At 47.7% G+C, this 13,502-nt stretch overlaps 2 protein-coding genes across 2 annotated transcripts; one reads left to right on the plus strand and one right to left on the minus strand.

The window, feature by feature from the left end:
* Positions 1-6,961: 6,961 nt before the first annotated feature.
* Positions 6,962-7,924, plus strand: LOC136536160 (uncharacterized). The gene has a single exon (XM_066528542.1). The coding sequence runs from the start codon at positions 6,962-6,964 to the stop codon at positions 7,922-7,924; it is 963 nt and encodes a 320-aa protein (XP_066384639.1).
* Positions 7,925-8,474: 550 nt separating this feature from the next.
* On the minus strand, positions 8,475-12,034 carry LOC136518703 (stem-specific protein TSJT1-like). Its single transcript, XM_066512393.1, has 4 exons — positions 11,706-12,034; positions 9,292-9,532; positions 9,072-9,192; positions 8,475-8,943 (listed from the first exon to the last, which is right to left on the minus strand). The coding sequence occupies exons 1-4, from the start codon at positions 11,915-11,917 to the stop codon at positions 8,750-8,752; spliced, it is 768 nt and encodes a 255-aa protein (XP_066368490.1). The 5' UTR covers positions 11,918-12,034; the 3' UTR covers positions 8,475-8,749.
* Between the last annotated feature and the right edge of the window lie 1,468 nt (positions 12,035-13,502).

A 13,502-nucleotide genomic window follows, 5' to 3' on the forward strand; every position in this document is an offset into this window, starting at 1 on the left:
TGTGCTTAGTTGACCGCGCTACGCATGCTGGGTCATTTCGCTACATGCCCTGCAAACGCCGCCTGTATTGGGTCTTTAGCTCTCTGTGTTTCGTGTGGTCGCAGCGTCGTGCCGCACTCATCGTCCTTGTTCACTATGCGCTTTTCCTTTTCCTGGTGTCCGGTCGGCTCCCTACCCCGCACCGTCATTCCCCGTGCCGGACCCCCCATTCCCCTTCCTTTTCTTTCTTCTTTTGGTGACACCGCCCGCACGCCGGCCTCGTCGAGCGGACCCCTCCCCTCCTTTATTTCCCCCTCCGCCGCTCGCACAGGAAGCGCACCATATCCCCGACCTTATCTCCACAGCATGCACCATCTGTGTACCCCAGCCCCGCCGCATCCGCCTCTGGTGTGTTGCTTTCCCCTCTCCGTCCGCCTATTTAAGGTACCATTGGTCCTTGCTCTTCTTCTTCATCCCATTCCCCTTGCATTCACCGTAGAGCTACGAAATCCAGTTATCGTTGTGAAGCTAGGTTCGACAGTCTGAGGTGATAGTGTGATCTGAGAAGAAGGAAGGATCCGATTCGTCGAAGAAGTTCAAGTTCCCTTTTTGGGTAGTCAATCTTAGGGTTCACGATGTTTTACTTCTCAGTCGACTGTTTCTGGATCTGTTGGTGCTACGCCATGTTTTGGATAATCATTATCTTGTTGTTTCTCCATTGTCCTCATTTATCTCGACTTCTGGATTAGGTCTCGAATGTACCAGGTTGCTCTTAACCATGTATCCCTAGATCCCCGTGTGGTTTAGTATTCGAAGTCGTGTAATCTGTCGTGTAATCCCTGATCTACGAAATGTGATCACGTTTGCCCCTTCTGGTCCTCGCTTCGAATCTCGGGACAAGATTCTTTTTAAGGGGGGTTGGTTGTAACACCCCTGGTGTTACGAACTCGTTTAGCACCGCGATTTAAGCCTAAGTAAAATTTTTGAAACGAGTTTCTCGAATTTTAGATATTTAGCTTATGTTTTAAATGCCATTTTTAGCAAACTATACCGAGCCAAGCAATTAAATAGCGCTTAAATATTTTGTCTCTATGGGTTAGTGCGAAGTACGAACTTTTGCGTGAAATAATTATTGGTGGGAGTTAATCGGATCGGACGATGCATAAACACATAACGTGATGAGACAAAGCACAGTATTCATTTAATTTTTTTACATGACTTGGTTGGGTCTCCTGAGACGTACTGTCATGCTAGACTAGAAGTGTCTGCACTAGTGTAGTGTAGTACGTGTTCTATATATAATATGTAACTGTACTGTACTCATGTCATTATCACCCTATCTCTGGTCTATCCACCCGGCTCCTTTCCTGGCAGTAAAAATTTTACAAGTGGCGGCAGTGGTTTGCAGCGTCAACAGCCATCACGTCCTCTGCTCATCCCGGCCTTGCCCATCTCTGCTGTTTGCCCCTTGGATGCCCTGATGGCCGACCCGTGTAATGTCGTCGTCCCACGTTTTCTCTATCTCACTCTCTCGGTGACTGCCCTGTCTTGTCTCTGTCTGTCCTCTGTGCTGCTGCCTTTCTTTTAATCAATGTCGTTGTCTATCGTGTCTCCTGCCGTCCTTCTTTGCTTTCCTTTTTCTTCTACCAGGCCAGCAGCCGGAGCCGTCCTACCAACCGAGCATCTTGTTTTTCTTCCCTCCTCGGTTCCTGCCTCGCGCCCGCAATCGCTGCGCCCCTAGCCGTAACCGCCCGCGCCTTCCCCGTGAGCGAGCCCCGGCCTACGCTGGTCTGCTGCCGCAGCACGCGCCGCCGCCGCGCTGGACGCGACCCCAGTCCCTGCGCCTCCCTCCAGCCGGTACCGGCCCTCCCGGCGCGCAGCTTTGCCCGCTGCTCCGCGGCACTTTCCCTCCAGTCGTGCCATGGCTGCGCGCCGAGCCGCCGCGACATCTGCTACCCCGCTGGGAACCGCACCATCCCGGAGCCGTCCGTGTCGCCCCCATGCGCCGCTCCATTCCCGACCCCGCTCGGCACCCCCGCGTCCACGCCGTCCATCTCCATGCTTGGCCAGCGCCTCTGTCGCTCAGGCCGAGCATCGCCGTGCCTCGTGGCCGTGCCGGTGCTCCGCCCTCAGCGCCCTGGACACCCGCACTCCGCCATGCGCGAGTGCACGAGCCTCGCCGTGCTGGACCGCTCCACCGCACAGCCGTGCTCCCTCTCCCTCTGCTGGCCATCGCAAGCGCAGGCGCACCCACGCCACCGACGCCTCCTCCGCAGTCACCAGCGCTCCTCGGCGCCAGCACGCGCGTCTCTACCCACGCTCGGCCATGCCGTAGCGCCCCGGCGTCAGCTGCGCCATGTCCACCGGCGTCGATGGCCCGCCCTCGCCAGCCGTCGCTGCCCCGCGCCGTCTCCCCACCGATCGGCGGAATACATCCCCACGGCGTGCTCTGTTTTGAGGTAGAAGAGGGACCATAACGTAAATAGCACTTGTTACTATGTTCATTTTGTAATAGTGCGAGACTCAGAGATTCGCAAGTAGGGCCTTAGTTAATTCGCGGATAGTTCACGGGTTTTAGTGCAAAACTGCCTTCGCTTTTGGGCTTGGCTGTGGGCCACACCGCTCTGCTGGGCCGCTGTGCCCCGTTGGGCCGGTCGGTCTCTGGCCACCTGGGCCGTCCGCGCGCGTTGGGCCGGCTGTGCCGCCCGCGCTTGCTGCCGACGCGCCTGGGCCAGGCGTGCGTGGATTTTCGAGTTGGGCCGAATAGACAGCCGCTGGCCCTTTTCGTTATATAGACATTGTCTAATTAAGTCTCGGAAATAAGCTTGTAAAATTCATAGAAAATCATAGAAAAATCATAAAAATGCCAAACCAGTTTTGTTAGTCTCCTAAAATCATAACCTACCTATTAGTGTAATTCGTTCACATAGTTTGATGATATTTTTAGGAGATATATAATTAAAATGGGATACTTAATATTGTAAAATATAAGCTTATAGGGATTGTTGTGATCAATTGGTAATGGTATTGGATCTGAAATCTTTACAGTAGGTTCCTAGCAATATTAGCTGCTCACCATAATTTGTAGCTCTAGAATAATTAGTTGCTAGATAAATAATAATGTCCTATTGCGAATAAAGAAACACCTTGGTTTGTATAACTAAAAACAGTTGTTGGGAAATAACGTCTTGTTCGATAACATGGGTATGTAGCCTAAGTACAGTCGTCGTTAGACCTAGCTCGTTAACTTGAGCGGCGTAAAGCGTATTTATACAAGTCACGATTTCAGTTGATTAATTACATCTTTGCATTTCATCGCATGCATAGCATATAGGTACGTCGGTGGATCACGGAGTCATCGGGAGTTGCTGGAGGAATGGTGCTTTTGGAGATCATGTCGCCATGATGGAAAGCTAACTTCTGATTATATTTTCCCAGGCAAGCCCCGGTGCATAACCCCTACTTTCTGCAGTTTAAATTATATTTGTGCATTAAGTTTTAAGGAGTTGAATGGAACCCACTTGCATACACATCTTTATTCCTATGAGTCTTACTAGTATGACAGGATCGTGTAGATTGCTATGCTACAGGACTCCGGTAGAAGTCGAGTGATTGCCTGTCACTCGCGAGAGATAGGAAATATATTATTGGATTACTATCACTTGGAAAATATGAAAATGGTGAAAGGAAAATGGTGACCGGGCAGGGATATGGTTTGGGTATTGGTGGGTGTAAGAAGTTGTGTCGCCGCGGAGGCGGGTCATAGCTTGGTTACACCGTTTCTCCCTGTCTGGTCGATTAAGGACCGATCATGCATATGACTCTAGGCAGGTCACAGACTTATTATCCCGAGCACATACTTGTGTATGGGCGCTTGGAAAGCTTGTTGCTCTCTTGTCGTGGATCCGGCTCTTTCCGGACCGACTGTTAGGGTTTGTTTTGGTGGAGGAGGTCCTTGCACCGCACTGAGTCTGGGACTCAGGGGCGGGGGCTTGGAGTCCCAGTTTGGACGGGGACCTGGACACCCGGGACAGCAGAGTGACGGGTTGGTCCGGCTTGTGCCTGGGGCACAAGCGGGGCGTGTGTTTTCGGGGTACCCAGCTGGGGGCATTGATTCGTGAATCGCCGGGCTATCCGGTACGGCTTGTCTACGGTTTAGCATCGTAGTAAGAACTGAAGATGAAAGATGGAAGATGGACAAAAGGAAATCTGATTGCTTACCACCTGCTTGAAAGTAGTACAGGTGCTTACATAGAATGGTTAGTTAATGAACCAATGCGGCTATTATTAAAAATCAAAGATAAGGACGCACGCTTAGTAATGCTTCCTGCAAATACAACCCACAAACCAGATAGCCTTGCATATCCTTGGAGTCTTTTCTTTTCTCCTATCGGGTAAGTCTTACTGAGTACAATTGAGTACTCAGGGTTTTATTCCCCCTGTTGCAGGTGACAGGTTGATGCTAGAGCTGACCCTTGTGTGTGGATTCCTCCTGGTGGGCTCAGCGAGGATTCCTTTACGTCGCGATCGTAGTTGTTATTTATAACTCTCACCAAATGCTTTTATAAATAGAAGTTTAATAATCTGTTGTCGTAGTTTATATATCAATACCTCATCATGTCGTTAATAGAGGTTTATTTCCGCTGTAACTCTGATCACATGTTTATATTCCGTTGTTCAGTTAAATTGTTTACAACTCTGATAATATGATTTCATTCCGCTGTTATGTTAATAATTATTATACTCTGATGTTGTATTAAAAGTGGTGTAAGAAATGGTTCAGAATGATGTAAGCTTTATTCTCTCATTTGTGATCCTGATGGCAAAAATGTGGATTTTCGGGTTCTCCCCTGGGGTGTGCCCGACGGAACCGAGTAATTTAGTGTTCTCCCTCGAGTGCTTAGTGTCTAATGGAAGACAAGCACTCCTGTGAGGCATTAGATTAGGCGGTTCTGCCACAGGTTTGGATCCTTCCTCCCGGTCTTGTTTGCAGCCGCCGGATCTCGACGGGCGGTGGATTCGTCGGGGGCCCTCGCTTCTCAGCCCTCAACCAGCTTGAATCCACCTCGAATCGAGGCAGCACTCATGAATTCGCCCTAAATCGAGGCCGCGCTGACTACGATAGACCTTCACTTCCACGTCGACGGGGGCTGCACCGGCGTCGACGACGCTTCTGCCTCCATGTTGACAGGGGAGGTCAGCGGGTGCCACCCCAAATCGGGGCTTTTTACATATTTACCATTATCAGATCGCCACGTACAGGAATCGCACTCTTAGAATGATGCTTATAAATTTAGCCGTTTTAGTTCGCGCTCCTTTTATTTTTACCACTTTCGCCTATGTGGCACGCCAGCTCATGCTGACACGCTGGCACCGGCACGGAAAATGACCCCGCTGCCCCTGGCCATCTTTCAATTAGACGCGCCGTTGCCCTCTCCCTTTTCCCCCTCCCCATTTCGTTCGCCGCCGCCTCCTTCCTCTGCCCGCCCGCCGCCCCCATCCTGCTCGTCTCCACCGCCACACCCACCATGGATGGCAACCTTGGTGTTCTTCGGCATATCCATCATCGACGGATCGAAGATATGTGCCCTACTTCGTAACTGGGACACAGAGCCCGCGCCGAGTAGGGTTAGGGATTAGGTTAATGTTCGCTGATTTTGTCTTGCTCTGCTATTTTCTTCATAGGCGATTGATGTAGTACGTCTCTATCTGATCCGTGTCGCAATGGCCACTGGTGATTGCCCTCCTTGGTAAGCACTTTACCACAGTAGGTGTGTAGTACTTAGTCTGTACTTGCTCATGTTTTTCCATGTCTATGATGATGCCAGGATCGATCCTGGCAGTGCATTTAGGCTAGTTGTTAAGGTTGGTCCATATGTTGCTGATGAATATGGTCCAGTGGACATGGTAGAGCAGCAACATGACATCTGGTTTGATAGGAACGATCAGTATTCTCTTGCTAAATTCCATGATAATTTATCAACAAAGACTATCTGGGGGCCTTCTCAAACACTTGCAGTCTGGGTTGTAGACCAAGAGACTGGCTCTGAGTGGAAGCTTAGGAGGGATGAACATGTGCAGCAAATGATTAAGGACCACTAGGATGAGAGGGTGGCTTTTCTTACAGTTGATGTTGTCAAGAAAGGTGTGTGTAATGACAATGCTAGTTCATCTGCTTCTAGAGCTAGATGTGTCTCTGGTGTGACTAATGAACATAGTGCAGAGCCTAATTATGTTGAAGGCTGTGGTGATACTTGTAGCACCCCCCCCCATGATGAACAACCTATAGTAGTAGTTGATTGGAGCATTCTAACCATTCAAGAGAACCCTAAAGATGATGGTGCTGCTACACAGCTTGTTGATGAGGATCAGATATATGAGGCTATGGGATTCAAGGAAGCTGAGGTAAGAGAGGAAGAACATGGTACACAAGAGGTGCCAATTCTAGCTATGTCAGCACAGATGCATGAAGACATGAATGCAGCAGCTGTTGATGTTGATGACATTGCTCATGAAGAGCCACTGTATGAATGGGACAGGGACAATCCTAATATGAGTGTAGGCACTGTGTATCCCAGCATGGAGGAGCTTAGGCTAGCAATTAAACAATATGTTATAAAAAGGGAGTTTGAGCTTGTTACTGAGCATTTAGACACAGAAAGATACAGGGTCTGCTGTGGTGCTCTAGGCTGCCCATGGAAACTTAGAGCCAGAACCCAACATGATGGCAGTGTCAGGGTACATTTTCTGATTTTATACACATGTTTGTTGTAGTTTTTGTTTGCATTGCATCTTCTCCATTGAACTGGTGGTTTAAAGCCTTTAAATTATACTTATGTATGGCTTTTTTTTGTACATGCAGATTTAAATAAATAAACAAGATCATAAGTGTGCATCTACACAAAGGGTTGAAGACAACACTATGGCCTCAATAAAATGGGTGGTAGAGAGAGCAGTTCAATTCTTAAAGAAGAATGCATCAATGGGGGCTACAGAGATGAAAAAAGAGTTGAAATTCAAATATGGTATTGACATCCCCTACCAGACAGTGTACAATGGGACTAGGAGAGCATCTGAAAAGCTTTTTGGTAAGTGGAATGATTCTTTCGATTGGTTGTATAGGATAAAGGCTGAGATAGAACTGAGATCACCTGGTAGTGTGGTAGAGATAGACACTATCACAGATGATGAAGGCAAAGTTAGGTTTAGCAGATTCTTCTGTGCATTCAAAGCAAGTATAGATGGTTTTTTGAATGGCTGTAGGCCTTATATCAGTGTAGACTCCACTGCTCTGAATGAGTCCTGGAATGGCCACATGCCAGCAGCCTTAACTCTAGATGGCCATAACTGGTTGTTTCCTTTAGCATTTGGCTTCTTTGACTCTGAGACAAAAGACAATTGGGTTTGGTTTATGAAACAACTTAGGAAAGCAATTGGACCCATGGAGCACTTAGCAATCTGCACAGATGCATGCAAGGGTTTGGAGTCAGCTGTAAAAAGTGTGTTTCCAGATGTAGAGTGGAGAGAATGTTTTAGGCATTTGATGGAGAATATGAAGAGGTACTACACAGGTGATGTGTATGGCAAGAATGTGTGGCCTGTAGCTAGAGCATATTCCCCACATAAGTTCAAGTACTTCTTTGACAAAGTGTTGCCAGCTAGTCCAGAGGTGCAGAAATGGCTTGATGAGCACCATCCATTTCTTTGGGCAAGAAGCAAGTTCTCTGCTGATATCAAGTGTGACTACATAAACAACAATCTAGCAGAATCTTGGAATGCTTGGATCAAAGAGCACAAAGACCTGCCTGTGCACTGCATGGTAGATGCCATTAGAGAGCAGATAATGATCTTGTTTGCCAAAAGAAGGAAGATTTCTATAGCATTGCCTCCTGGTATATTGCCTGATGTCATCTATCAGCTCAATGCTACCTCCAGGCGTGTCTAATTGAAAGATGGCCGGGGGCAGCGGGGTTATTTCCCGTGCCGGTGCCAGCATGTCAGCACGAGCTGGCGTGCCACATAGGCAAAAGTGGTAAAAATGAAAGGAGCGCGAACTAAAACGGCTAAATTTGTAAGCGTCATTCTAAGAGTGCCATTTCTGTAAGTGGCGATCGTAATAATGATAAATATGTAAAAAGCCCCCCAAATCAAGGCCGGGCCACAACGACGGAGAAGATGAATCGAGCAGGGAGAAGGGGGAAAAGGAACGGCGCATTGTTTTGATTTTTTTAATGGACCATCGTGGCCCAATGTTTCCGAGTTAGGACAGAGCACGACAAAAATGACAGGAATGGAAGGACACCGGACACAGCTGCTGGAAAAGGGAACCGTGCGTCGTGAGCTCACGCGGCGCACGCGCGCTGAATAAGATTTGGGCAACGCGATGCTTTCTGGTAATGAAATGCAGTACAGGAGAACGAGAAGAATAAGAAAAGGATGCAATAAAAAATTAAAAACCGACTCAAAAGTACTCTTATTAGCATCACAAATCCACAGAACCAAATCGAGCCTCTTATTCAGCTTTATTGAAACACACGGGAGATAGATTCTGCAGTACATCTACCACCACCTGGAATACTCCGTATGATTAGTATATCAGTTACACGATAGCATAGATAACGCGACGTGAGAATCTCACGGCGTTCGACAAGTGTGCAAGAAACGTAGCAGAAATCGTCTCAAGGATTCATCAGATACACAGCTCGGCACCTCGTAGCAGCCGGGGTAATGGCTAATGGGTACCAAGAAGATAGTGGACAAAGCCGGACGATCAGAACTGGTTGGACCAGTCGGCGGCACTGCCCACGCGGGGGATGCTAGCGTCCTGCTTCTTCTTGCTCTCGCTGTCGACCTTGAAGGTGGAGCCGCACATCTGGCCTTGGCTGTCCACGCGTGGCACCGCCTTGACCTCGTGCAGCGGGTGCTCGAAGCTCTGCAGCCCACCGGAGGTGGTGTAGAAGCAACCTGAGGGGTGGACATGTATAGTAAGTAGAATGAAAGGCATGTTCGTGAAAAAAAATGGCAAGTACTACATAGATGATTGAGCATAAAGGATGACTGGAAAAGAAATGGTGTTCTGTTGTTGTAGTTACCTTTGGGGAATGGCGCATACGAGTTGCCGCAGCCTGTCTTGAGGAGCCCAGCATCGTCAGAAAACACAAGGTGATTCTCGGAGTCGACACCCCAGAAGAAAGGGATGCTGCCATCAGCGTCCTGCATTTAAACATTGGCATTGCAACAAGGCTCAAGCCACATTCAACAAGGTACGGTTGAGGAAAGAAGTGATGGCTGAATTACAATAGGTGAACTTACAGCAGCGACAAAGGTGGACTTTGACAGGGTGTCATACAGGATGAACGCGAACTTCCCACCGAGGTCTCTCACAACCTGGCTGGCTGGGACCGGACCCCTGTCCCTCAGGGTCCTGTAGGCCTCTATGAGGATAGTCACCTCATTCGCAGTCTTGCTCAAGCCATAATGCTGCTTCAGGTTGGCAATGTTCTCAATGTGCCCTTGGAACAGGCAGAAGATGTCATTCACAGCACCAAACAACCTGGACAGGAGAACAAGGCGCAGAATCAGCTAAATGTAATTCGGTCAACTGTAGGGATATACCAAATACCAAATAACAAAAGAACTCCCAGGATCAATCACGATTCGAGATAAGTGTGTATGTGTTGCGATGCATCTTTTTTCGTGTCAAAATGATCTTGTTTAAAAGAAATTCCATGCAATGCAGTTGACCAAATCCTGCAAGCCTAAAACGAGTCTGAGAGATTTCCTTCCAGAGATTGACTTTCTCAGCACCAATAGCATGATGCTTCAAATAAAGCAGACTTGCTATCATGCTGTTTTCATATTTGGATGCCATCAATGCTAATTCTGTTTTGTATTGTGCAAAACTGAGCAGGCTAATAATAGGTTAACATACAATGCACTTTCATTTTGTTTAAAGGGACTCAACTTCCAACAGGTCCACAACCATTTTCAATTGTTGGAACTATGTGTTACTACCTAATAATAAACATCACCTGTCACCATCATCCCTGTTTGGGTTGACAAGGAACAAATGCTTACAAGTGCCAAATTGACATGTAATTCAGTTGTGTCAACAAGACATGGCCATGCTATTGGCCATCCTAGCCCATCATTCTCTTGTGAAATATTTACAGTACCAGTGACAGATATTCAAATAACATATGTAACATAGAGAGCGTGCAAAAGAGAGTAGCAATACAGAAGGTTCAACCAAAGTTATCATACCCATACCCGTACCCAACTCCACACAATAATTGGAAGTCTCTTTATATTGGATAACAATCATATATGCCTGTTAAGATGATTGGACTTGAAACTAGAGTTCATAGATATATAGGACTAGATGGCTCAGGATAAGGTGAAAAAACATCAACTGTAAATGTACTCTGAACTAGGAATGCTCTTTCTTCCTTCCCTAATTGCTGTAAGATGGATTGTCAAATTTCATTTTAGAACCAATAGCATCCCTTAAGTAAAGTGATTCCAGGTATTACTTGAAAACAATCCGATCTAGCAGTCAATATTACCTGATAAACAGCACTACTGTAAATACAAGCAGACTTAAAAATGGAGGACACTAAATCAGGTGTAGCGTGTAGAGGTGTAGATGTGTGTGAATCAATGCATTCATGAATCCACAAACTCAACTCACAGTAGTCATGAACCAACAATACATATAACAACCCCAATGGAGTTTATAGTCATGAACCAACAATACATATAACAACCCCAATGTTCAAAATCGTACAACGCACCGCGTTCATCACAAACGTGTTGATTTGGCCTGGAAAAACATCGCGGTGCAGACTCTACCAACTTATGGAGAAGATCTAGACAACTAGAAGAGCATGACCAACTACGCCACAGAAGCGCCCCAAGTTTATACCCACAAGACAAGACCATCACGAAAACAAAATCTGTACATAAAAACGGAAGAAATCTCTCCTCGAATCGGCATGGGAAGCATCTGCAGCCCTGATCGAAGCCCACATCGTTCGCTAGCCTCAAGAATCTAAAGAAAAATAAGACCACACATCGGGAACCTCAAAAAGTTTCACCCCGTTCCAATCCAACCTCCAGGAAGCGATTGTTAGATGATCTCCACCAATTGGTCCAGGCCCTTGGATCCGCGCTCTGATCGGGGACGCCCAACCCTACATGGTTGGTGGGCCTCCGTCACACCGCGCTATAAAAACAGAGGTGGGGGCCGGCGGCTCTTTTCACGAGGTTCACCGTGAGCAGCCAAAAGTCGCCCTAATCCGATCTAGAGGGTGCGCAGCCAGTGACGGGAAGCTCCACTGCCTCGCCGCCACTGGACTGCGTCACCGTCTTCACCGCCGGGACGCGACACCGCCACTGGACCACTTCACCGCCCCGGACGCCACTGTCCTCACTGCACCGACCATGGACGGCTCCCGCTCCTCCGCCAAATCCTCCGATGGTCGGTGACGTCTCACCCTCTCCTCTCTGTTTCTCTAGTTTTCAGGATGAACTACATCTTTTATCACAAGTAGAAGAGGTTGTACCCGCTAGATCTATGCATCCTACAGATCCTATCAGCGATCACATAACCGAATCTCAGCCGAAGCACACAAACACGAACCATTTTCGCATCACGCAGAGGCGTCACATCACACAAGCACATATTCGGCAAGCGAGCGAGCACGGGCCGGGGAGCACAACAGCACCTTGGGACGAGGGGGTTCTGGTTGGCCGCCGAGTAGGCCAGCGCACCGGAGGGGCCCAGGCTGACGGTGACGGCGCCGTCGTGCGAGTCGGAGAAGCCCTTCATCAGCGCCCCCGCGCCGGCTCCGCCTGCTGCAGCGGCCGCTCCGGCGACCGGCGGGCTGCGGAGGCCCTCCGGGCACTTGGCCACCGTGGGATCGAACACCGCCAGCATCTCGCCGCCGTCCGATGCGACCTCTCTGTCTCTCCTCCCCTCGCTTTCCGTGCGCTGTCCTCTTCCGCTAGTCTCCCCCACTCTCTCTTGTCTGTTTGCTACGGCAAAGGAAACGCTCTGAATGCCACAAGCCCACACAAGTCAACATATATAGGCTTTTTCGTTTCCCATTTTACCCTTTGGTCGGTTGGTAGATAAAACCATATTTGCGATTATTTATTTCCGGGGAGATTACGGAGGAATTTGGATAAGCTGCATCATAGTAAAAGGCAATATGGTTTATGACCCGTCAACAGAGATTTGATCAGGATATTGTGAACTACTTCTTCCGTCCTAAAATTCCTAGAATGCACTATATTATATGATACAAAGAGTAGAGGCTGTATCACATGGAATATTTTTTTTATCAAAATATCATGGAATATTTTGATGCAAGACAACTTGTATTCTAGGGGTAGTTTGGTAAGTTTCTTGCTTATCCATATCCAGTTTTAGTTTTAAGATTCCACCACATGCTGACGTGGAAAAAGGTAAAATGGCCTCTATTATTATCCTATATAAACCATGGTAGATTAACCATAGCCAGCTGGAGTTTTGATTAGCACATGCGGAGAGAAAACCACGGTTTCTGAAAGTTATCAGGTCATTGTTCGCGTCCAGAATTCCAGATCTATCGTGGAAGAATTGTCATCGAGTTCTCAAATCGAGACGCCGACCACTGGATTGATGCTTTCCCTAATTGATTCTCTCTCCTAATCATCATGCTGGCGCTGTCCTTAGTACTACTGCATGATGATGGGTTTCTTCGTGAAGAAATCAGGTCTAACTTTTTACGCAAGCAAAAAAAAACGCCATGAAATCGCATTGAGAAGAACCCCCCAGTTCTAGGGAGGCGTGTTGGTCGTACTTCCATTAGAAAGATGTTCAAGAGCACTGTATGCGTTGTCTGGGATAGTCGAGAGCTAGAAAAGTAAAAAAATTATCTTTCACCATAGAAACATAGCATACTTGTCAAACAAACCGTATGTTTTTTCTATAGCTATCCTATGTTCGTTAGAAATCTCCTAGTTTCTTTGCGTCATCCACCGCCGACGTGTAAGAAGAGGTAGGACTCGCGTATTATCATGTATACACCAAACTAGGCTACGCATAACCAGCTGTGCAAGTTTTAATAAGCAGATGCTGAGAGAAGTACTACTCGTACGCGTGTGGATAGCTGGAGGCCTTTCATACTTTGACTGATCATGCCCTCTCAGGCTCTCACCAAAACGTGAAGCCGGACCCGGTTGTCGGTTGAAGCGATGCTTTCAACAGCTGGCCATTGCACCTCGTGCCTATCTAGCCTTTGCCACCTGTCCAGCTGAAAAACACTGTGGCAGTGCGATTGGGGCCTCCATCTCCACCTGTTTTGGTGCGAAGAGCGAAGAACAGAATTGAGACATCTGCGACTTTGTGCCAAGAACAGAGTTGAGACATCTGCGATTTTGTGCCTCGCAAGTCTTGTACCCCATCCGTTCCAAGTTCTAAATTATGTCTAGATAAGTAACAAAATCAATTTACCAAAAAAAATAACGGCAACTTAAAA

This window comes from Miscanthus floridulus, chromosome 2 (assembly GCF_019320115.1).
Source record: "Miscanthus floridulus cultivar M001 chromosome 2, ASM1932011v1, whole genome shotgun sequence".
Classification (NCBI taxonomy): Eukaryota; Viridiplantae; Streptophyta; class Magnoliopsida; order Poales; family Poaceae; genus Miscanthus; species Miscanthus floridulus.

Coding starts and splice junctions, on each gene's coding strand:
- LOC136518703 (XM_066512393.1), bottom strand. CDS start 11,917: ATGCTGGCGGTGTTCGATCCCACGGTGGCCAAGTGCCCGGAGGGCCTC. Junction 9,533..11,705: donor CAGAACCCCCTCGTCCCAAG/GTGCTGTTGTGC, acceptor TCTCCTGTCCAG/GTTGTTTGGTGCTGTGAATG. Junction 9,193..9,291: donor AGTCCACCTTTGTCGCTGCT/GTAAGTTCACCT, acceptor GTTTAAATGCAG/GACGCTGATGGCAGCATCCC.
- LOC136536160 (XM_066528542.1), top strand. CDS start 6,962: ATGGGGGCTACAGAGATGAAAAAAGAGTTGAAATTCAAATATGGTATT.